The following is a 23274-nucleotide window of genomic DNA, read 5'->3' on the forward strand; positions in this document are numbered from 1 at the left end:
CAGGGTGCCAAAGGGGTGTGCGCCCCACGCGCGCAGTGGCATTGTCCACAGAAGTCCAGAGGCGGGAGCGGCGCAGGGTCCACCGCGGGACGACGGACACACACCCGCGGCCCACCCACAGCGGACTATCCTCCGGCCTCCGAAAGGAAGCGAATTCGGACCCTCGCTCCTGCACGGATCCACCTCGGAGACTCGTGCTGTCAGTCAGACGCGAAGGGCAGACGCCGTGCGAGCCGCTCCCGGGGCCCGGAGGAGTCGGTTCCCGGAGGCAGGAAGTGGAGGAGGGCGGGGAGGGCGGCCAGCGCCTCGCAGGGTCACTTGTCAGTTGGGAAGAAGAGGAAGTCCTGGAGATGGTGGCGGCACAATCACGTGACCATGCCTGCTCACGTGAGCTGCACGCTTCAGAACGGCGCGGAGGCGAATGTTACGTTCTGTGTGTTCTACCAGAATTAAACATTTTACGAACGAGCGTTTCCAGCGAGCTTCCCTTCACGGAAAACCAAAAAGGGGAAAGCAATAGAAAACGCACATGCGTTTGCTCTTTGCTCAGAGGCCCACAGGAAGGGCGAACCGCAGACCAGAGGGGGTGATGTGGGGGGGGCACACGGGGGGAGGGGAGGGCACTGGGGGGGGAGGGCACTGGGAGGGGAGGGAAGGGCACGCAGGGGAGGGGGAGGGCACACGGGAGGGGGAGGGAGGGCACGCGGGGGAGGGGGTGGGGGGCTCGCGGGGGAGGGAGGAGGGGGAGGGGGTACGCGGGGGAGGATGAGGTGGGCTCGCGGGGGAGGGGAGGGCACGCGGGGGAGGGGGAGGGGAGGGCACGCGGGGGAGGATGAGGGGGGCTCGCGGGGGAGGGGAGGGCACGCGGGGGAGGATGAGGGGGGGCTCGCGGGGGAGGGGGAGGGGAGGGCACGCGGGGGAGGGGGAGGGGAGGGCACGCGGGGGAGGGGGAGGGGAGGGCACGCGGGGGAGGGGGAGGGCACGCGGGGGAGGGGGAGGGCACGCGGGGGAGGGGGAGGGGGCTCGCGGGGGAGGGAGGAGGGGTAGGGGGTACGCGGGAGGGGGTACGCGGGGGAGGATGAGGGGGGCTCGCGGGGGAGGGGAGGGCACGCGGGGGAGGGGGAGGGAGGGCACGCGGGGGAGGGGGAGGGGAGGGCACGCGGGGGAGGATGAGGGGGGCTCACGGGGGAGGGGGAGGGGAGGGCACGCGGGGGAGGGGGAGGGGAGGGCACGCGGGGCAGGCGAGCCGCGGTGCTGGCAGCTTTTCAGAAAAAGCGCTGACGCTGGGAGCTGTGGTGATGCCGCGTCTGGGCCCCTCCTTGAAAGAATGTTCAGGAAAAAACACTTAGGACGGGGAGACTCCGAATGGAAGCCAGTCTAACAAGTGAACTTGACCTCCTGCGAGCGGCCGACGGGCACGCGGAGGAGGGCGGCGGGGGTGGCGCGAGGCCCCGCGGAGGCGGGACGCGGCGCTCGGCCAGCGCCGGGAGCCTCGGGCACCCGGGACGGGCGGGGGCCACGCGGCTGCCCGATGCACACGGGGCGCTGGACAGACACGTCCGCGGCCAGAGCCAGGCCCCCCGCGGCTGACCGGACAGGACGACAGAGACGGAGAGGGGCTCAGACGACCCGGGGGGCTGACCTGGCACCGGACACGCCCCGCGAAGCGCGCCTCCCCTGACGCACGCGGGCGGGCGGATCGCTGTGGAGACCAGGCGGACGCGCGCGGGTGGCGGGCGCGCCAGGCCCGCCATCTGCACACCACCCGCCGGGGACGGGAGCTGGGGCTCACGGGAAAGGGGGTGATTCCAGCACCATGGTGTGGAAAACGCAGATGAAGCCGGGTAACCCGGGGTACGGGGAGCACGCAGTGCCCGTGAAGGGAAAGGGCGTGCTTGGAGGGGGGGGGGGCCAGCCGGGAGTGACCTGAGCAACACACGGTGTGGGGTCTGAGCCCACAAACGAAACCGACATCCGCGCTGTCCCGAATCAGCCATGACACCAGCAAGTGGGGGAGGAGGGACCCCGCCTCCCACAGAAGAACCCGATTCCCAAGCGGAGAAGCAAAGCGCTGGAAAGAGATCCCCTAGGCAGATACCGCAACAGAGTTGCCGTTGGCGGTTTCTACCGACAGACGCTAAAATCAGCAGGCCGAAGTCCGACATTCGTTAATGACAAAGGAGGAGATAGCACATTCACAAAGGCCCTGCTCATATGACCACGGTCAAATGACCAGCGATATCATGGGCCTGACACGAGGCACTGTCCCCGGGTCCTCGGCAAACCCGCAAGATCGCTATCGAATCACGAGACACGCCCGCCACACCCGAGCCGAGGGGCGGGCTGCCGTGCGGCTGACCCGTGCTGGTCACAGACGGGCGGGTCGGCAAAGACAGGGAGAGGCCGTGGGCTGCCAGGGACAGGACGAGGCTCCACAGCTGGCCGCAGCGCGGGGCCGAGGGACAGGGCGAGGCCGCCGGCGGGAGGGCCGTCGGGACTGGCGGCGGCGGGGCCGGACCCGCGCCGGCCTCCTGGTCTGCGTCCAGCCGCGGAGGCCGTGGCCGGCAGGCGCAGAGAGCGGGGTCCACGGCAGTGCTCTGTGCTGTTTGGAACTTTTCTATGAGCCTAAATTTACTTACTTTTCTTAGGTACAGAAGTTAAGAGAAGACACGCCCCACCGCTCCTCGCTGGAGCCCTTGGGGCCCGCGGTCACTCTCAGGGTCATGCCCAGGTGCCCCCGAGCGACCCGGCCGCCTCCCCGCCCTCAGCCCCGCCCCGGCCCCTCAACCTCTGTGGGTGCCCAGCACCGCCCGACCCCAGGGCCTGGGCACGTGCTGCCCCCATGCCCAGCGCCCTCCCCTCAGGTCTCTGCTCCAACGCCGCCCGGTCGAGAGGCTCTCCCCGACCTCCACCCTCCCCCGACCCCCCCCCCGGAAGGCGCCCCATCGCTCCCCGTTTCGGTCCCTGCTATGTGCCTTTGGGGACCCTCCCGCTACGCCCGTGTTCATGGCCCTCTGAGCACCCTCGGACGTAAACTGCTGGAGGACAGCGGCCCTGTCTGGTCACGTCACGGTTCCCCACGGCCCAGGCAGCAGCGGTGTGGGCCACGGCGGGCGGGCGGCCGACAGAGGGGCCGACGACGAGAAAGCCTCCCCCGCGCTTGGTGCAAATCACAGGATGCTATTTTTGCCTCATCGAAATGGCAAAGTGTTTCCGTGATAATGCCCAGCTTCGGAGAGGGTGACAAATGGCCGCTGTCCAGGCCCACGGGAGGTCAGTGAGGGACGACTGGCTGAGAACCAGGCGGCGACAGCAGAGGGCCGGTCAGTCCGCCAGGCCCGGCGGCGCGGTGGGGACGTGGCGGCCTCGGGAACCCCGCGTGGACAGCGAGTCCCCGACACGGGCGGCGGGCGCGGGAGGGAAATGGGGCGCAGAGGGGTGGCTTCACGCAGGAGCCACGACCGGGCGCCTGGAGTGGCACAGGCACCACACGGGGCCCCTCGGCCGCTCCGGTCGGCCATTTCAGCCCCCTCGAAACACACGAGGCCTCTCGTCCCCACGTCACAGACGGAGACGCGGTGTCACAAAGGTCAGGCAGACAGCCACGGCCATGCAGCTGGGGGCGGGCAGTCTGGCTGCGGACCCGCTGCTCACGCGGATGGCCCCGGGCATGCTCACGCACACAAGCACACACAAGCACACACATGCACACAGCACACACACATGTACACATGCACGCATACTCGCAAATGCCCGCGTGCATGTACTCACACACACACGTGCACACATGTGCACGCACATACACACATGTGCACGCACGCATGCACACACATCCGCCTGGAGAAGCCCGGGAAGGTACCCACAGCAGGCGTTTCTGGGCTGTGCTGCCGAGTCCTGTTTATTTTCCTCTTTAAATTTCCTCAGGCCCCGCGCAGCATTCCTGAGTTCTCTGACCAGGAAAGCGAATCTCCTGGCCGCGTGTGGTCGCATATGGCCAGGCGACCGGCAGAGGCCCTCGGGAGAGCCACGTCACGTGCCTTCCACCCGCGTGGCTGAGGCATCGCGTCCTGTGGTGTTTTGGGGGGGGGCACCCCCTCCTGCAGGGGAACCACAGGAAACTCCCAAACGCCCACTGCCCGGATTTGCCAAGGGCGCAGGCATCATCCCCACCCCCCACCACGCGCGATTCTTCTGGACCGTCCGAGCGAGTCGGGGACAACTGCCCTTTCCTCCGGGTGTACGTCCCAGGGTCAAGGGCATTCTCTCCGACAGCTGTCCAAGTTGGGACACCTCACAGGTTCCTGACCCACACGCTCCAACCCGCCCGGGCTCCTTCTCGGGCGAGGGCCCTCCACCCCGTCTGAGCACGCAGCCCGCTTCTCGGCAGGGGCCCCGGCGCGTTTGCCGTGGGAACCCGGCCGCGCGGTTAGACTCAGGCCCGTGTCTCTGGGGGGACGGCTGCGGACCGCGGAGGCCCATACGGGGCTCCAGAAGCCGGCTGTCCCGCCCCGGGGATGGCAAGGTGCCGCCGCCTGCAGGTCGGGCCCCGGACACCGTTACTCGTCCCCTGTCACTAACAGCCACGTGGGGAGATGGCTTCGCAGCCCGACACCCTCCTGCGGCTGGCACTGCCGCCCGGGGTGGGGGAGGGACACCCCGAGACCGCTGCACCCCCCTCCGCCTCCGGAGCTGGCGTCCTACCGCAGGGTGAGCTCCGCCCTGACCCGCCCACCCGCCCACAGGCGGGTCCTGCGCCCGGGGCGCCCACGTCCGTCGCCTCGCTGTCCCCTTAGATTCGGTGCCGCTTCCCGCCGCGGGTTTCCGCATCTCGCCTCGCCGCGCAGCCGGCCGCGGGCTTCTCGGTGCTGTCTGTGCCGGAACGTCGCCTCGGCACTATGCCTGCAGGCAGAAACGGGGGGCTCGCCCCGCCAGACATGCAGGGCGGGGAGGGGCCGGCACGCTGCCGGAGGGGGAGGGCGGAGGGGAGGGTCTCCCGCATCCTCAGGGGGCAGCTCCCCCGGGCCCCAGGTCTGGAGCACCCCCTGCCCCTGACCACGGCCTTGGGCTCCCCTCGGTGCGGCTCAGGTGCAAACTGGCGGCTGACACTCCACCGACATTTTAAGGGGAAACGTGGAGGAACGTGGGGTACCCCAGGCGGAGGGGGACTTGGCCCCGGGAGGGCCCAGGCACCTGGTGTGACGGGGTCGAGGTGGGCAAGGAGGGGGCAGCAGAAGGGGCTTCGCCCGGGGCCAGAGTGGGGGGTGCGGGGAGACAGGCGGGGCGGGGTGACTGACGTGGCCCAAATCCAGACCCCCGGCTGGCCCCGCGGCCCGCAGTCAGGCCTGGGCGCAGACTCCAGAGGGTGTTCGAGCCAGCTCTGCTGCGTGCCCACCGCGGCGCCGCTCAGGACGGCCTCAAGGTGGCAGCGACCCAGGGGCCACGGACGGACCGGCCGCCGGACAGCGACGTGCGGCTCCCCAGCCGACTGAGTGTCACTCGGCTCGTGAGCAGCGGAACTCGAGCCGGGCACAGCGCGGCGGGAGAGGCGGCCGCGGAGAAGGACGCGGGCCGCTGACCCTGTCCAGGCCGAACAGCCGGAGGCAGGCTGGGGGAGGGGCGGGGCTGGCTCGGCTCCTGGTGCAGGTGTCCCCGGGGGCAAGTGAGCCTGTCAGGAGTTGGGGGGCGGGGGGCGGTTGCAGGCCACTGGGAACGTACCAAACATACTTCAAAATGGTTAACGTGGTGCAGCTTACGTTACGTGTGTTACTACTACAGAGGAAATGCGCATGTTAAGCTCACACGCATGTACACGCACACGCACGCACAGGTGACCTCTGGTCCCAGGCCTGGGTTCTCACCTGGCCCCGCCCTCACTGGCTGGGCGAACCTGAGCCTTGGTCCCCCCATCTGGACGGGCTCCGTGACAAGTCCACACAAAGTGCCCCTCGGCGAGGCTGACCCCGGCCACCAGGGTCAGCCGTATCCTGCCCCCCTCCTCCCGAACCCACAGGAAGGCCCGCACAGACAAGAAGGGCACCGGGGTGGCTCCCTGGGTGCCTCTCCTGGGACCCCACCTCCAGCCCCCACCAGGACATTCTGACACGAGAGACCCCGACCAGCTGCCCACTCCTCCTGCAGCCGCGACCACCCGCCCGCTGGGCCCGCAGTGAGCCTCAGACACCCTGACACCTGGAGGCACCTGCTACCCGCCCGCCGCTCTGGGACCTGTCACCTGGGTTTGCTCAGCTGGAGGGCCGGGTGCTTCCCACGGGCGGGGGGACCGGGCGAGGCCCCCGATGGCAGGTGGGGATGACCGCCACACCCAGACACCGGCTCGCTGGGCTCCTGAGCAAACCAAACCCCAGTCACCATCTCCCTCCCTGTGTGCCGGTTTATTCCCGTCAAATAAAGGACATTGAAGAAAAAAAACAAACCAACAGGATCGGCCGGGCGGCCCCTCGTCACCGGCTCTCTTTGTCCCGCGCCAGCCCCTCCCCAGCCACGGGCAGCATCTGCCAGAGGTCTGACCACACGGGGAGTCGAGCCTGCGGGCGGGAACCTCCTGGGGGCAGGTGGGGGTGGGGGACCCTGTGCCCCACTCTGCTGGGAGGTTCTCACTGCCAGGGGCCAAGCCGGGGTTTCGGGGGGCAGGGAGCTCTTCCCCCAGTGACACCGAGGCCTTCAGGGGTCAGACCCTCTCTGGAAGCCGCCTGGGTAACCTCAGTATTGGGGGACCGTGGGGTCAAGTCTTGGCCTAGAGCTGTGAGGCCCTGCTGTGGAGGCCCTGGGAAGGTCGGGGTGCTCTACCAGCACCCCGAGGACAGTATAGAACCTGCCATACGCACTGTGTGACCACACTCGCTCCCCAAACAAGCAGGGGTGGCAGGACGGGTCACCCCCAGACAAGGAAGGGAGCTGGGAGGAGCCACCAGCCGGCAATGCCCCCTGTCTGTCCCCCGCCCCCCCACCACGTCGCGGGGGACCCAGGCACACTCAGCACGACACCCTCGCCCCCCCGGGCGACTGCGCCTGGCTCCATCAGGTACAGAGGCTGGGGCCCGAGCCCGGGCCCTCGACCTCCCCTCTCTGCTGGCAGCCGCCGCACCCCAAGATGCACGGACCAGCCTCCGGGGCGCTCGGGCACCTTCTTGCTCTCGCCACGTGAGCGAAGGACCCATATGCACCTGTGTCCACACGCACACACAGGGCCCGGAGCCATGAACCCAGAGCCAGGGCCCTCAGGGCCACAGTCCCCAGGTCCCGGGACCCACGGGTGCGGAGTGGCATGGGCCGCGGGTCCTGCCGCGTCTGCTGACGCTCGGCCTTCGGCGTCCGGCAGGCGTGCCGGCCGGGGCCGGGCTCCTTGACAGCAGATGGCCCCAAACGCCGACCAGTGCTCTGGACGCCTGTGGGGGGACGCTGGGGGGAGTCATGCTCAGGCCTGACACAGAAACAAACTCGCAGCCCGAGGCCGAACGGCGAAACCGGGAGCCACACGACTTCGAGAGGAAACACAGAGCTCTGTGCCCCGGGCGCGGGCGCAGGCCCCCCACGTGCTCGCCGGGACCGCGGTTCCTGAGGGGACCAGGGAAATCGGACTTCGTGGGAATGAAAAGCATTTCCCCCGAGAGAAAGCTGAGGACGATGACAACGCCACAGGCTGGGGCCGAGCCACCGAGGGCACGGGGAGGGGGGAGGGGGGAGGGGGACGGCCCACTCGCGTCCGGGACGGACCTGCCAACCCCCGGGGTCCACCGGCCACAGACCACGCGAGTTTCCCAACCGAGCGGAGACGTGACAGGCGCTTCGCCTGGGAGGCGTGCAGATGCTCGGGGTCGTCCCGCGGCACGAGCTGTGGGGGATGCCCGCACCCCGCGGGGAGCCCCGCACCCCGGAGAGGGGCTGCACTGAGCCCGCCAACCGGGGGCCCTGGGGCGCCGGGCTGGGGCCTCAGGGGCCGGGCGTCTGGAAGTGAAACCTCCTCCTGCCCCCTGGCTCCTCCCCACGGGGCGGATGGCGGTGTCCATGCCGGCAGGAAGGCCTGAAGGGGGACACGAGGACCCTGGGGGTGCCGACGTGCTCCCGGAGGTCGGGCGTCTGCGTGTGGAGTCTGATCACGCGTGGTTTATTCATGCCAAGCCCCCGGCCCCCAGCAAAGCCCTTCCCACGGGGGCTGCTCTCGGACGGCCCGTGGCCCGCAGGGTCGAGGCCGCGTGGCGGTGACCGCCGGGTGCTCGGGCCCAGCACACCCCGCCGCACCCCGCTGCAGTCTCCACGCCCAGGGGCCACTTCTCGGGGCGGTGTCTGCCTTCCCACGGCTCCTCAGTGACCCCCCGGTCAGGCCCTCCCGCCCCCACTGGTCCAGAGGAGGGGGCGGCCGAGGGGACGAGGAAGCCCAGTGGACAGTCGAGGCCCTGACGTCCCGGCACCCGCCCCCGGTGGGCATCGAGGTGCCGGAGGGCGCCTGGGGCTCAGCCCCACTGCCAGGAGCCATGTGGGGTACACCTGCCGGCCCCCTGCAGAGGCCCCCCGCCCCATCCGGGGAGGCCCGCACCCTGGGAGGTGGCCTTGACCTGGCAGGCCGTGGTGTCCGGGCTGGGTGAGCGCCAAGGGCCAGGGCAGGACCGACGGGAGCAGGGCAGGTCCACCGTGGTCCCCCCTGGCCTGCTGGCACCCTGGGGCCTAGGTGGGGCCCCTGGGCGAGTGGCCGGCACGCCTTCGGGGCAAGGCCTCAGCCGTGCTGGGCCCCAAACCACATGCACCTGCAGCCCCAGGACGCTGGCCCCGGGGCGCCCCGACATGCCCCCGGGCGGGGCTCGCTCTTCCTCCCACAGACCAATCCCCAGTCGGCTGGTGGCCCCAGCATCACCCCAGCAAGCCCCGGGGTCTGACTTAAACACCCCTGATTCCCGTGTGCTGGGCCAGCGCCACCCACCGCCAGCTGTCCCCTGGGGCTGAGGGGTCCTGCCGGCCTGGTCCCCTCCCACCTCTGCTCCTGCACCAGCACCTGGGTCCCTTCTGGGTCGCCCCATGCACGAGAAGGCACTAACTCTGGGGGCCACGTGACCCAGGGACCAGCCAGCGGCTCAGCCGAGAGTGGGCGGGGCCCCCTTCAAGCAGACGGCCGCCCCTCCCCCACGGCAGAGCCCGCGGCGCCCAGAAGGCCAGCAGGTGGCGGGGCCTGGCCCAGAGCCCCCTCCAGACGTGCAGAGGCCGGCGTGTGCTCACCCCCCAGTCCCCCACGCCTGCTCCCTCAGCAGGGCTCTGGCCTGGCACTGCCCCAGGGGACGCAGGCCTGGCTGGAGGTGACTCGGGACGGTGCTGCTCCAGCCCATGGGTGCTGAGGCCGGGGAGGCCGCCGACACCCACAGTGCCCTGGGGCCCCCACAGAGAAGGATCCGGAACTCCAAGGCAGGAGCACATGCTCCACACGCCAAAAATCGTCACTGTCCCGTCTCAGGATAAGAGGGCTGAGGCCCCCGGGGGGGAGCCGTTGCCAGGGCGGCCCCCGCAGCACCCCCACGCTGCCGTGAGCACGGGGCGGCCCTCTCCTCTGCCCTCCCCCCACACCACCGGCTGCTCCCACGGGCAGGGGCCTGCCAGCCGCACGCCTCCCAGGGGGCTTCCTGGCCTCCCAGGAAGGGTTGGGAAGGGTCGTGTACCCGCCTGAATCATCCGGGGCCACTGGCACAGGAGGAAGCGGTGTCCTGGCTCCCGGCCCCTGACCACACGCCCCCACCCCGGCAAGGGGACACCGAAGCTGTCACCAGCTCCCTGGGGAAGGACAGGCCGGGTGACAAGCTGGCCAGGCACCACCAGGAACCATCCAAACCCAGAACCGCCTGGCATGGCTCAGCTCCCTGCACGGCCTGCCAGGCAGACAGTGGCCTTCCCGGCTGCTGAGCCGTGCTCCCTGGGGGCGCCCGGGCTCAGGGGCGCCATCCCCACCCACACTGTAAGCGCCGGCTGCAGGGCAGGCCCACCCCAGGGTGCAGGCCGGTCTCTGCCCATGGGGTCCTCCGGGGTCCAGAGCCCGCGGCCACCATGTCACCCCTACTCCTCACCCAGATGCCTCCTCCAAGACGCCCCCCAGGAGGAGTGCCGCGGTGGCAGGCAGAGCACCGAGCCGCCTGTCCCTTCCCCTCGCCCCCCGGGCCCCCGCCTGACCCTGCTGCACCCCCAGGCAGGCTGGGCCCCAGACGTGCCCAGACGGCAGCCTGGCTCAGGACCAGCCACCGGGGACATCGGGCAGGTCCCTAGGTCTGGGGAGGAGCCTGCTGCTGCACCTCGGGGCAGGCAAAGCAGCCCCTCGGCCCCGGCCCCCGGGCACGGCTGGTCCAGACCGCAGTGCAAGCAGGACAGAGCGAGGGGCTGGGGGGGGGGGCTGCACAGAGCAGCTCAGGGAGCACTGGACAGCCACATGATGGGGTCCAACGCCAGCCCCGCCACCCAAAAGCCATGTGCCTGGGCAAGTGTCTGCCCCGTCTGGGCCTGACCCGGCGTCCACGTCCGGGGGACCACGGCGTCCACGTCTGGACCTTTCCCGCCCGCAGGCCTGCGTTTGGGCCCCGGGGACATGCAGCTGCCGGGCAGTGCCGCGTTCCCATGGCGTCGACCCCAGTCCATGTGCTGCTGGCCCCGCAGCCCCCCAGGGCGCTGCGCTGAAGAGACTGGGCCCCCAGTCCTGAGCCCACTTCAAATAGACCCAACCCAGCACCCAGCAAAGAGCCCCCCGGCTACCAGCTCCCCTCCCTGTGGTGGATGTGCCGAGCAGACCCTGGGGAGGTGACCCCGTCGGGACAGACCCCTGCCGCAGGGCCAGCCCGTCCCACCAGGCAATTCCCGGGTCTCAGGAAGCAGGGGGCCTCTGCTCAGAGCCCAGAGCCCCCCAAATCCAGCCCTGCCATTCCTGGAGCCCCCTGAGCCGGTATCCCTGCCACCCCAGGACAGCCTGGAACCCGAAAGTCATGCCCAAATGACCGCCACCCCAGGACCGCTGGGAAGATGCAGAAAGGCCCCTGGCTGTCCCTGGAGCAGTGTGACTTTGAGGTGGCGGGAACCTGGCAGAGAGGCTTTGATAAGAGAGCGGGAGGCGGGGCCGCCCTGGGGACAGGCCGGCTGGGCCCCGAGCCCCGGCTCCGCCTGTGCGCCAAGGGCAGCCAGAACATTCCAGCACTGCCCGGGAGGTGCCCGGGAGGTGCCGAGCCTCTGCAGAGCTACACTTGGGGACCTCGAGCGGCCTCCGACCCCAGGGACGGGAGGGCAGGACTGCCATGCCCCCGTTCTCTGTTGTATCCCCACCCGGCAAGGCAGGGCCGGGTCTCTCCAGGGACACGGGGAGGTCAGCTGGTCACGCGAGGGGGTACGACAGGCTGGGGACAGCCAGGCGCAGAGCGGTGTGTGGGGATCGGCCACCCGTGCACCGAGGCCTCCTGGCTCCGCCCCTCCCCCACCCCCGCCCAGCAGCCGGAGGGGCTCGAACCAGGCCGGGCCCCCACCCCGGAGACCGTCATGGTCGCGCTGCACCTCAGAAGACGCCCTGACTCCGGGGCGGGCGGCGCGGCCCCCCCGAGCCCGGCCTCGGTCCGTCAGCCAGGCAGGTCGTCTTCCTGAGCCTCCGAGGGGTCTCCGTCCCTCTGCCCACCCGCGCATCCCCCGCCCTGTCCGCCCACGGCCAGCCTCGTCGGCCGCTGCTCTCCACCCGCCTCGCCTGTGTTCCCAGCCACCCCCCCCCGCCCCCCTCACCCATGGGCCCTGCCTCCCCAAGCTGTTTCTCGGGCGGGAGCACCCGCCCCACAGGGTCGCGAGCCCCTGGGGAGCAGGGCGTGCCCCGTAAACCGGCCAGTACCCCAGGCGCATGGTGGGGAGCAGGAGGCACCCCCAGGACAGCCGCACGCACGGTGCTGGCCCGGCCGCTCTCCAGCAGCGGGGTCTTGTGGGGTGCCTGGCGGCTCACCACACACGGCCACTGCTGGGAGCCTCCCGAGGAGGAGCGAGGCTCAGGACAAGGCCGGCCAGAGGGAGGAGGCGAGCCGGCCGCAAGTCAACGCCAGAGACCAAGGCCCCAGTCGTGACCCCACTGGCCTGTCCACCTCATGCAGTGACCGAGCAGCTCGGGGACAGCCTTGACAATCCACCCATACCCGCCTGTATCCAGAATCCAGGCCCAGATGGCTCCCCACGGCCCCTGGAAAGACAGCAGGCCAGGTCTCTTTCCGGGACCAAGGTCACTGCCACCTTCTGCCTCAGGCTTTGGCAAAGTTGGCCCAGGACACAGGGAAAGGCTGTCAGCAGGACGGCCCATGGGACAGCGAGCCGCCCTGACCACACTGGGCACCAGGCCGGCCAGAGCCACATCCTCCGGCAGACCCTAGGCAGAGCATCCCTTGCAGGACGGCCGACCAGTGCGTCCAGCAGGTGCTGGGGACGGCGCGCAGCTGTGCATCACTCCAACACTCCATCCAACCGTCCGCCGGCCCGCCCACCTGTCCACCTGTCCGCCTGCTCGCCCACCCACCCGCCCACCTGCTCACCCACCTGCCCACCTGTCCGCCCGCCCGCCCACCTGTCCACCTGTCCGCCTGCTCGCCCACCCACCCGCCCACCTGCTCACCCACCTGCCCACCTGTCCGCCCGCCCGCCCACCTGTCCACCTGTCCGCCTGCTCGCCCACCCACCCGCCCACCTGCTCACCCACCTGCCCACCTGTCCGCCTGCTCGCCCACCCACCCGCCCACCTGCTCACCCACCTGCCCACCCGCCCGCCCACAGGTCCATCCGCCCACCTACGCCTTCACCCCTCCCCTGTCCTTCTGCCCACCCGTCTGCTCGCCCCACCCTGAGGGGCCCCGAGTCCGCGCCAGGCCCCGCACCGGCTCCGGGGGACACGACCGTCCTGTACTCCAGTGCAGCCACCGGGTCCACGTGCGCCTGTGGGAGCCGCGCGGCTGGAAACCGACCCCACGCCCTCCAGTAGGGGGCGGGCGGCGGGCCCCGCGGGGCCACCGTGCAGCGGACGGCGGGCAGCGTGGGAAAGCGTCCCGCCGCGTGCTCGGCCCGGGCCAAGCGCCGCGCTGGGCGTCTCGCGTGCTGACGGTGGCACTCGGCGGACACCGGCCGGGCCAGGCGCCGGGCGAGGTGTGCCGGCCGCGGCTCCGAGACACGGGGTCCAGTCCGCACTGGGTCTCTAGGACGTGACCCGCCGTGGGCCCCTCTCCCTTCACGCCCCCGGCCTGAGCCCCGGAGAAGCCCGCACACTGGGGCAGGGGCCCCCACCTTCCCTCCGGCCCCTGGGAACCTCCCCGGCGTGCAGCGCGGGGTCGGGTCCGGCCTGTCCTTCCTCGCGGACACCCGTATCCCAGGGTCGTGTGTTAAGAGCCCCGTCTTTCCCTTACTGCTTCGGGGTGCTGCCTGTAGCTCCGACCACACTTTCCCAGACGGCTGAGTCCAGATGGCGGTTTTTCCTGCCGCACTGCCCGTCCGCCCGCCCTGACGCCAGCGAGAGTCTGACCGCCCGAGTGTTACGTTTCATCGTGTGGAGCCCCCCAGCCCATGGCACACATGAGACTCTTACGAGGGCCCAGCCGGAGACGCCAACAAACAGAAAGCCAAGCCACAGCTCCCGTCAGGGCCCAACGTCCGGGGCACGAGGCCCCCCAGGGCCCCCCCCCCCGCCCCCGCTGCCCCCGCTGCCGGCAGAGGGCACCTCTGGGAGAGAGGACGGTCCTCTGCCTGGGTCGGGCTCCTTCTGGTCGCCCCCTGAGCTAGGCAGGCTGTGAGCGGCCTGGAGGTGGGGGTGGCCCTGGCCAGCAAAGAGAAGCGTCCGGGTCGGAAGGGAGTCAGGGCAGGGTCGGGGGTCCGCTCGGCCGGCCTGGCTTCACTTCCTGTTTTCTGACTCTAGGTCTTCGCGTGGGGCTCGGCAGCAAACTCAGGAGGAAGAGGCGAGAAGCCGCCGTCCCGAGCATCCTCGTCAGCTGCCCGAGAGCATGGCTTGGAGAAGGCATGGAGAGAAGCCTCCTGGGAGGGTTGGGGCCGGTGGGGGGGGGGCACCCACAGCCCCTGCCCCTGCGAGCGGGGTGACCGGGAGCAGGACCACTGCCCAGATGCAGATGTGAGGCCGGCAATCCGGGCGGTGGAGCTGGGCCGTCAGGCACTTCCTGGAGGCGGCGGCGGGAGCTCCCGGAGCGGGGGGTGGGGGTGGGGGTGGGGGTGGGGAGGGCGGGCGAGGGCACCCTTGGACACGCGGGAGTGGTGGCTAGAGCGGACCTCCTCTCGCTGGAGGACGTCAGCACGGTGGCAGCCTCAGGTAGCAGCAGAGTGGGCTCCGGGACTGGGCTCCACCCCGGTGGTGGGGCCTCCGCTTGGCCCGCAAGTTGCTGCTGCAGCAGGTCTGGGACCACCCGGCCCCCCTGCCCTGGCCCCTGCAACACGGACGGACAGACGGGACGGGCCTGCCCGGTCGCAGGAGCGGAAGCCCTCCCGCGGGCCGCTGCGGCCGGGCTCCGGGCCGCACGGGAGCGCGTCCTGCAGAGGGCGCGGGCTCCCCCTGGGACATGCTGCCCTTCCCCCGGATCCCCCCAGAAGCACCACTCTGTGAGGTGACAACACGGTGGCCCTCGCCCTCCGACTTTTCGACTTTTTGCCCAGGCAGGGCTGCTGGGAAGACGAAGGTGTTCCTGGGGAGAGGATCTGAGGACCCCCGGGGTCTTCGCAACCCCCACCCGCCCGGGGCCTGTGCGATTCCCACCTGCCCAGGGAGGGCCCTGGCGGCCTCTGTCCGCCACTTGGAGCCCATGCTTCTCCTGGACTTGGGAAAGCAGCTGGACGTCGTCAGGCGCGGCCTGGCCGTGGGCTTGGAGCCGCCAGCCCGCAGGCCGGACCCCACAGCTGGGGCGGGGGCCAGGAGTAGGGAGAGGGTGAGGAGGGGGCGTGGGCTCTAAGCGGGACGGCAGGTGACCCTTTCGTGAGCATGTGTCCCTCTTGGGCATCGGCTGAAGGTCAACACCGCCCCCAGCGGCCCTGCCCACCTGCTCGGACCCTCCAAAGCCCAGAAGCCACGCGACCGGCACACGAATGCCCCGCGCGGAGCCCCGGGCACTGGAGGCTGCAGCCCGGGATGCAGGCTGGGCTGGTCCCGCCGAGGCCTCGGTCCCGGCCGTGCCGACAGCCGTCTCGGGCACATGACACTCCCTCAGTGCATGTCCGTGCCCCCATCTCCTTCCAAGGACACTGTCAGACGGGTGCAGGGCCCGCCCGCGAGCTCGTCCCCCTTAACCACGTCCTTGAAGGCCCCGTCTCCAAACGGTCACTTCCTGAGACGCTGGGAGCCAGAGCTCCAGCACAGCGTTCTGAGGGGCTTCATTCTACCCAAACAGAGGGGTCCTGAGCAAACTCAGCGTGAGCCCGTGTCAACGGCCCCTCCCTCACCCCCTTGTCCACTGGGGACCCGTGGCCTCCATGTCCCAGCCCCTCCTGCTCGTACGCAGGCCTTCCCGCCAGCACTCGGCGGCCGCTGACGCCCCCCACGTCTGCCCTCCCTCCCCAGGACACAGCCCCCAGGCCCCTCCCGGCCACGGCCTGTGGCTTGGGAGGGCGGGTGCCAAGGTGCCCCTCCCGTCCCTCCAGCGCCCTGGGCAGCCCTGTGGGCAAAGGTGAAGAACACAGGCCCGGGGCCCCCGGGCAGCCGCTGACTCGGTGCCAGGCACAGGCGGACGTCCTTGGCACCCAAGTAACCCCACCCGAAGGCGCCGGCAGGAGGAGATGCAGACTCGGAGGGCACCGGGACCTGGCGAGGTGGCCCGGCCCTGGGGACACACCCTGCCCGTGTCTGAGCTCCGGGTACCGCCTGGCCGGCCCCACGTGGATGTCGTCAGGCCCGGCCAGGCAGCCTCTGACCCCAGACCTGTGTGCCCACCGGGAGGCCCTTCTGGCCCCAGCTGCGGGTTCTTCCACCCCCCGGGCCCCCCTCTGCTCTGCACCCCTCCCCCAGCCCCGCCGAGTCCCCTCTGAGCTTGCAGCACACGGAACCCCGGCCTGGGGCCAGGCGGGCACTGGTGGCCACCGAGCGGGGCCCGCGGCCCGTGAACTGGCCTCGGCCTCTCCTTTCGCAAAGGCGGGCGGGGTGAGCCCAACTAACGGCCGGGGCCGGCTTCCAGCACTGTCAATGATTAACGCCACTGTTCAGGTGCCGCGGAAGCCTCCGGAAAGTTCTTGGGGACCTGGGAGGGCGGTGGCGGGGGGACGGGCGCGGGTGGCACTGAGCCGAGTTCCAGAGCCTAGCCCGGGTCCACGCGCCCCAGGACTCTCTGCCGACCCCCCTTCCCAGCCGCCCCAGACCTCCTGTGTGCCCCAGCCGCAGGGGGTGCTGACCACAGGGGGCGCTGTCACCTGCGCCTGCAGGGGGACACCGAGGCACAGAGATGGGGCTCACCCTGCCCGACAGCCACAGCAGCGGCCGCGGCCCGAGGCCGGGCTCGAGGGAGGGCGGCGGGAGAGGAGCAGCTGGGGTCTGCACCTGCCATGCTGCGGGGGGGGGGGGGAGGGGGGCGGGAGACAGGTGGGAGGGGGCAAGCAAGAGGCAGAGGTAGGAAGGAGGGGGGTCCGGGGACCCCTGGGACTGGAACCTTCTCACCAGCCTGGGGCAGCCTTGGTCCCGCCCTCCATGGGGGGGCGGGGTGCTGCAGCCCAGTGGCCGGGGCGAGACGCTGTGGGAGCCCTGGCATCTCCCCTGCCCGACCCCCCCACGGCTCACCGCGTCTGCGGCTAGGGTGGGAGCCGCCACACAGCGGGGACGTGAAGGGCCTCGGGGGAGGACGCGGCAGGAAGCCCGGTGGGCAGGGTCAGTGGCCGGGGCAGCAGCGTCCTGCCCCCCGCCCCCAGCAGACAGGCCCGGCCAGGCGCGCACAGGATGGGGCAGAGGCTCCCCGACGCGGACGGGACAGGATGTCCTGCCGGCTTCGCCCACCGCGGCTCCCACCTCGACCCGCCCCCTCACGTTGGGGCCCAGCCCCTCGAGGCCAAGCCCGGCCTTCCCGCCTGGAAACCAAGCCGGACCCCGGTGGGTGGCACGCTCCACAGCCCGCTCACCAAGGACAGGGCTCTCTTCGCAGCCGGGAGAAACGCCGGGGCCACGGCACCTGCCACGCACCCCCACTCCATCCGACCGCTCGGCCGAGGCCACCCCTGCAATCCTGGCTCTGCTGACCTCTTGGAGGTGAGGGGGGCACCTGCCTGGGCCCCAGACGAGCGGCTCGCCCTGCCTGGCCGGGGTCCACCTCCAGCGCCACCTACGAGGGAGGACCGCGCAGGCGTCCACTCCCCGGGGCCACAGCATGGCTGTCACGGGACGGGGCCCGGGGCAGGAAAAGACCGACCCAAGGTCACGCCGTCCCATTCCGGGGGTGCCACGGGGAGGCCACTCGGCCCCCGTCTCCAAAGCCACCCTGCCCTGCTGGCTCCTGAGGGGCTGGGCGAAGGCAGAGCGCGCTGAGCCAACTTCCGAGAGCGAAACAATCGGAATCAGGAAGAAAACACCAGTGTAAGCAGAGACTTCCTCTGGGCGGCGAGCCCTCTTCCTCCGCACAGCACCGCTGCGGCCGGCAGCCGCGGCGACACTTGCCGGCCGGCCTGCATCCCCGGGATGCCGACCGGAGGGGGGCCTGCTGGAGGCCGCCAGACGGGGGCACCGCGGCGCCGCCTGGCAGTCCTCTGCCCGCGCCTCCCCCGCCTCTGCCGGGAGCTGGCGGTGGCTGGGCAGGGTCCCCCCCAGGCCCTGACGGTGGAGTCCGCCCCAGCCCTGGGCATCTCGCGACTCTGGGGTCCAGCAGGTGAGGGCGGGGAGGCAGGCAGCCCATGTGCACAGCGGCACCTGCCGGCCTGGCACCGGCTAGTGTTTGCGGAGCGGCACTGGACACAGGTGGAGTCCCTTGGGGTCACTGCACACGCACACCCCGAGACAAGCCACTTCGGCCGCAGTCGTGGGCAGGACCGCCCTGCCACACACCAGTGATGGCCACGGTCCCAGCGCCCTCTGAGGCTCCGGGAGGGTGGGGACTGGGGACCGGGGGAGGGGCCTGCAGACAGTGGCCCGTCCATGCCCTCAGGGACATTGCTCTTCTGTCCCTTCTGCTACGGAAGGCCTGCCCCGCTCAGCAGGTGGGGCGACAGCCTGGGCACCACCTGCTCCCAGAGCGGAGGCTGCCCCACCTGCTGGCTCACCTGCCCAAGACCCGACGATGCTCCAAGCCCATGGCCCGGCTCCCGGAGCACCCCTGGGGACTCCTGGTGAAAGGACTCAGGGCCCTGGACACCCCCAGAGCTCCCCCAGGCCCAGGCCAGCTGAGGTAGCAGGGATGAGCATGCCACTAGGAAGTCAGAGGAGCCCCCAAGATCAGCACGGGACGACCGAGCGGAGGCTCACGGCGCAGAGGCTGGCACGGTACCAAAAGGCCCTGGCAGGGCAGCCAGGAAGTAGGGCCACGGGACAGCAGTGGGGGCAGGCCCCGGGCGGGGCGTCCCGGGGTGACTTCCTCGTGCCCCTGTCCCTGGGCGCCCCTCCCCGCCCCACGCGGGAGTGCCACCTGGGGGCTGGAGCCACCTGGGTAACAGCCGGGGCCAGGTGCTGCCCACAGGGCCCGGCTCTCTCCTGATTGACAGCTGGCAGCGGGGGCCCATTCCCTCCCCTCCACGTGCCGCTCCAGGCTCCTCTGCTTCCGCCCAGGTTTTCCTGAGCTTGACTCTGGGTGAGCACCCCCCCCACGACGCTGACCGCTCAGGGGTCACCACCAGCCCCCAGAGTAGCCTTGCCCCCGCCACCCAGGAGACCGCCCCACGGGGCCCGCCTGGACCTGGCAGGTCTGGGATGCTGCTGTCCCAGGAGCCTGGGGGCTCCTGCCAGCGGTCCTGGGGACGCCTGTCCCCTGCACCCACAGGCGTGCTCCCTGGCTGATGGATCCGCACCTGGGGCGCCCCTCCCCAGCTGGCTCCCCCTGACCCCTCCCCACAGGCCTGGGCCAGGCCAGCGGGGAGTTTCCCATCTCAGCCTCAGGTGACCCTCACAGGGTCAGACCCAGAAGTCCCTGAACTGCAAGGGACAGGCCCGGCGAGGGCAGCAGGTGGCGCGTGCGCTGCGCTCCCGGCTTCCCGCGCGCCTCCCCAGCCTGCGGAGGAAGCCCCTCACGGGGCGCCGGGGGTACTCACACGGCGAAGTGGTAGACGAAGCACTTCCAGCCGGTGGGGCGCTCCAGGAAGTTGTAGACGCGGCCCTGGACGTGGGTGCGCGCGAGCAGCGGGCGGCGCGCGCTGTAGATGGACACGCGCGGGTCGAGGCTCATGCGCGGCCGCGGGCCGAGGTCGGCGGCGGGTGGCGCGCCGGGCGCCGGGTGGTCCTCGGCCAGCTCCAGCGAGAAGGGGCACTTCTTGGCCAGGCCCGCGCTGCCCCTCCGGGCGCCGGGCAGACGGCCCCAGCCCCAGAGCTTCCTCTCCGCCCGGGGCGGGGAGGAGGCCGCGGCCATGGCCAGGCAGCGCCCGCGGGGGCCGGCCGAGCGGCGGCTCCGGGAGCAGCGGCGAAGGCGGGCGCCGGGGCGCAGTGCTGGCGGCAGCTGCTGCCACCCCCGCCGCAGGGGGCCTCTGCCCGCCCCGCCCGGGCGTGAGGGCGGGGCCTGGAGGGGGCGGTGGCCGCGGGCCGGTCCCCGGGGACAGGGCGCCCCGCCCCGGGCCAGACACCCCGCCCCCGGCCAACGGCACGCCTGGGGCGCCCCTCCCCGCGCCCAACCGCGCTCACCTGCTCGGTGCGAACCGGTCTGTGCCCACCTGTCCCGCCCGCCCGTTTCGCATTCGCCCTCTCGGCCCCACCCTCGCCCACCTGCTGCGGTCCACCTGCTCCCGCGTGCTCGCCACAGCTCACCTGCTTCGCCGGCGCTGCGCACCTAGCGGCGCCGGCCGGGCAGGTGCAGCGACTGCGCATGGCGCGTCCGGGGCAGGAGGGCAGCACAGGGCGCGGTCACCCGCTTTGCCCCCTCTGCGCCTCTCCCGAGAGGAGGTGGAGGGAGAAAGGGGGAGGAAGGGTGCCGTGGGGCGCGTGCGGACTGACCCTCCCGGCGCCTGGAGGACAGTGCCGGCCCCCCACAATTCTGAGCGCCCCCCCCACGGTGCCCCGGGCGCAGGAGCTGCGGACAGAGGAGAATGTAGCTGTGTCGGTGCCCACAGGGCTGCCGGAGGCAGGGCAGGGCCGTCAACAGTCAGGGACCACCAGCGGGAGCCCGCGGGTGGGGAGCGTGCGGCGCCTGCGCAGACGGTCGCAGCAGGCGCGGCGGCCCGGCGGCAGGGGCAGCTCAGGGGAGAAGCATTCGTGCCACCCCAGGAGCACGGACAATGGGTGTTTGTTCTTCTGGCCCAAGGAGGCTGCTGCTGGCCCGGGTGGGTTTCCGGGGATGGTGGGGGTGGGGGCGGGTGACGGGGTCAGAGGGGTTGAGTGGCGGGGTCATGCCCCTTCCCGTCAGGACTGTGCAGGTGTTTGGGTCCCCACACATTAAAAGGGCACCAGGGTGGAGGATGGGGTGACAGACCAAAAAAAATGGCCTCTGGAGACATTGCCCTGGGCAGAAGGATAACTAGCTGCCCCCAGCCATGTCAGAGCCCCATAACTTAGAAGCTACCTCTCAGGTCTTCACTGAACACTGGGGTCTGACTTATTCCATGTACCGCCCCGCCCCCAGCTCCTCCCCCCCCACGCACCAGCTCCCCATGGTGGGCGGAGTGCAGCTCTGGCCCCTCCCCTGACTCCGCCCACCTCAGGTGCTTGTACACAGTAGGTGCAGTTCCTATGGGCAGAGAGAACATCCCATAATGGGCCCCAGCCTGAGCCAGGCACTAGGGAAGCTAGCTGCTGTGGCCAGGGAACCTTGCCGGGAGGTACTTCGGTTAGGGACAAACAAGCAGAGCCCGAGGAGGCGGCACGTCCGCCCCCACAGAGCCCCGGGGAGATGGCCGGGGCACGCGGCGGGCTTGCATTCAGGTCATACTTTCCAGGCGAACAGGTGCATGGGACGACCGCAGCTGCACACCCACCTTCCAGGCGGCAGGAGGAAGAGGAGCTTTTACCAGGCGGCGTGGGACAGCCGGAGAGCCACGGAGAACGGAAACGCAGCCGAGGCGGGTCCATCTCGCACACACTGGGACGCTTAAACGTCACTGTTGAAACGACGCCGAGTAGGTTCTCCCACGGTGGGCGGGAGAGTTCCTCCGCCACCTGGGGCGCGGGAACCGTTCCCAACAGCCCGAACCCCAGAGACAGAAGCCGAGGTCAGCAAAGCGAATCAGGCGGAGGACCAGCGGGAACCAGTCACATGACAGGCAAAGGATTAGTAGCACCGATACATAAAGAACATCTAAAGCCTCATGGAAGAATGGGCCAGAGGCAGGGGCGGCTCACGCGAAAAGGGGGTTCTGCTCTTTGCACTGACAGGAAAACGCTCAACGTCACGTGTGACAAGAAAAATGTGGATCGAAAGTACCCGGTGCTCGCCCGCCTGACTGGGGCAGGTCCAGGCGCGTGACTGCGGGCCCCGGGGGCGAGGCCCCGGAAAAGGGGCTGCGACCGGCGTCATCGGTGGGAACCGGTGCTGGCGGTGTCAGCAAACGCACAGGTACCGTGCAGCCCAGCAAGGTCGCGCCCCTTCTAGGAACCGACCCAAAGGTTGCAGAGAAAATTGAGAATGATATACATATACATGTGAGGCTGTCCCTGTGACATTACTTGTAGCCTCGAGAGACTAGGAAACCAGAACGTCCCCCAAATGGATGAACTATGCGATGGGGCAGCCACCCAGTGTGGCCCACGTGACCTGAGGGTCAGGGGACAAAAGGGCGCTCGAGTATCATGCTATTACTTGTACTGGCATCGCCGCTTTGAAATCGCTTGTGAATGTCGTGTTAAATTCCTCAGCAACCAAGGTTTTCCATCCGAGAGAAAAGAGATCCAGATCCAAGGTCAAAGAAGTCTGCGGTTCCAGTTGGGAATAGGGCCATAAATTCCTCAACTCCTTTATCTTGGAACAAAATGACTTTCTAGCTCTGTCCGCGGAAAAGTGTTCGGAGGGGCCGATCGGCAAGAGACAATTTGTTCACCAAAAAGAATTGTGGATTAAAACATATCAAATGTCTTTAAAAACCCATTAATTCATAAAGAGACCCCCCCCCCCAAATCCTCCTTTTGTTGGTTGCTGGACCTTAGTAGTCTGAAAACTAATTGAAAAGGGGACAGCGTTAAGTGTTTGTCCCGGCTTCCCTGTCTGAACCGGCTTTCAGAGGGAAGAAGCCACGCTCTGCGAGTAGCACTCTCTCCAGATAGAACTGCGGGATGTCCGCGGGGAGCGGCCCGGAGTTGGGGTGGAGATTAAGCCAACCCGCCTCTGAATCAATCGGTCATTGTTGAGCCGGCAGTGAGTGAACAGTCGTGATACCGTGTGCTCTACTTTTGTGTGTGTTTCCGCGATTAAAATATTGTCACAGGTGGCCACCCGAGCACCTGGGGAGGCTTCTGGGGGCGGGTGCGGTCCGTGCCACGCAGAGCCTGCTCTGGGTATCCCGGCCCCGACCCGTGGGACGGGGGGCGCGGGGGCGGATGGGAGGCCGGAAGGGGTCTCCCTGCTCCCTGCGGGCTCAGAGGAGCTGGTGGGAGACCTGGGGAGGGCCGAGGACGGTGGGCTGAGAGGTGGGGGCGGGGAGGGGGGCAGACGGCAGGTGCTCAGGCAACCGGAAGCAGGCCTGGGGCTGCGCTGGGTTCAGGGATCAGCGGCCCAGCTGAAGGCGGGGCGGGGTGGGCGGGGCCGGCCCACAGGAGCCGGAAACACAAGCCAGACCTGCTCCCTGGTGGGCGGTGGACCTGGCCCCAGGGCCCTGGGGGCTCTAAGCCCACGGTGGGTGCCCGTGCCACACCTTGGGTCCCGGACACAGAGGACGACAGATCTATCCAGGGTACTCCACCCCGCCTCTCAGGCCCACAGGCTGTCACAAGGCCTCAGAACATTCTGGAAACACTGCACTCGCCTTCCCTCAGGGAGACTTTGCCAACACCTGTCTGCACACCATACCCACGTTCTGTGGGGTCAGAGGTCAGTGAGGGGAACCCCGCTGCCCCACCTGCAGAATCACACACCCAGGCTCACCCCTCCCAGCCCAGGACCCAGGCGCCCGCCGGCCAGGGGCTGAGGGGGGCTCTCGGTGGGTTTTCTTTGGTCTGAGTGTAGGGAGGGGGGTGGCTTCAGCGAAGGGCCT

The 23274-nt window shown here is 69.9% G+C and overlaps 2 protein-coding genes across 2 annotated transcripts in view; one reads left to right on the plus strand and one right to left on the minus strand.

Moving 5' to 3' along the window:
• The window catches only part of KCNQ1 (potassium voltage-gated channel subfamily Q member 1), a 255539-nt gene extending 236028 nt beyond the window's left edge, over positions 1-19511 (minus strand). The window contains exon 1 of the mRNA XM_016131129.2: positions 19198-19511. Coding sequence (XP_015986615.2) covers positions 19198-19511 — 314 coding nt within the window. The remainder of the gene's footprint in view (positions 1-19197) is intronic.
• LOC118602774 lies at positions 16632-22160 on the plus strand. The gene is made up of 2 exons (XM_036220224.1): positions 16632-17825; positions 21028-22160. Exons 1-2 carry the CDS (start codon positions 17639-17641, stop codon positions 21552-21554), a joined length of 714 nt encoding a protein of 237 aa, XP_036076117.1. The 5' UTR covers positions 16632-17638; the 3' UTR covers positions 21555-22160.
• The last annotated feature ends 1114 nt before the right edge of the window (positions 22161-23274 follow it).

This window comes from Rousettus aegyptiacus, unplaced genomic scaffold (assembly GCF_014176215.1).
Source record: "Rousettus aegyptiacus isolate mRouAeg1 unplaced genomic scaffold, mRouAeg1.p scaffold_m13_p_5, whole genome shotgun sequence".
NCBI classification, from domain to species: Eukaryota; Metazoa; Chordata; class Mammalia; order Chiroptera; family Pteropodidae; genus Rousettus; species Rousettus aegyptiacus.

What these genes read in the sequence shown, in the direction of transcription:
- LOC118602774 (XM_036220224.1), top strand. Translation starts at nt 17,639, where the DNA reads ATGCCGACCGGAGGGGGGCCTGCTGGAGGCCGCCAGACGGGGGCACCG. An exon ending in GCGACTCTGGGGTCCAGCAG is followed by an intron (nt 17,826 to 21,027) that starts GTGAGGGCGGGG and finishes CATACTTTCCAG; the next exon opens with GCGAACAGGTGCATGGGACG.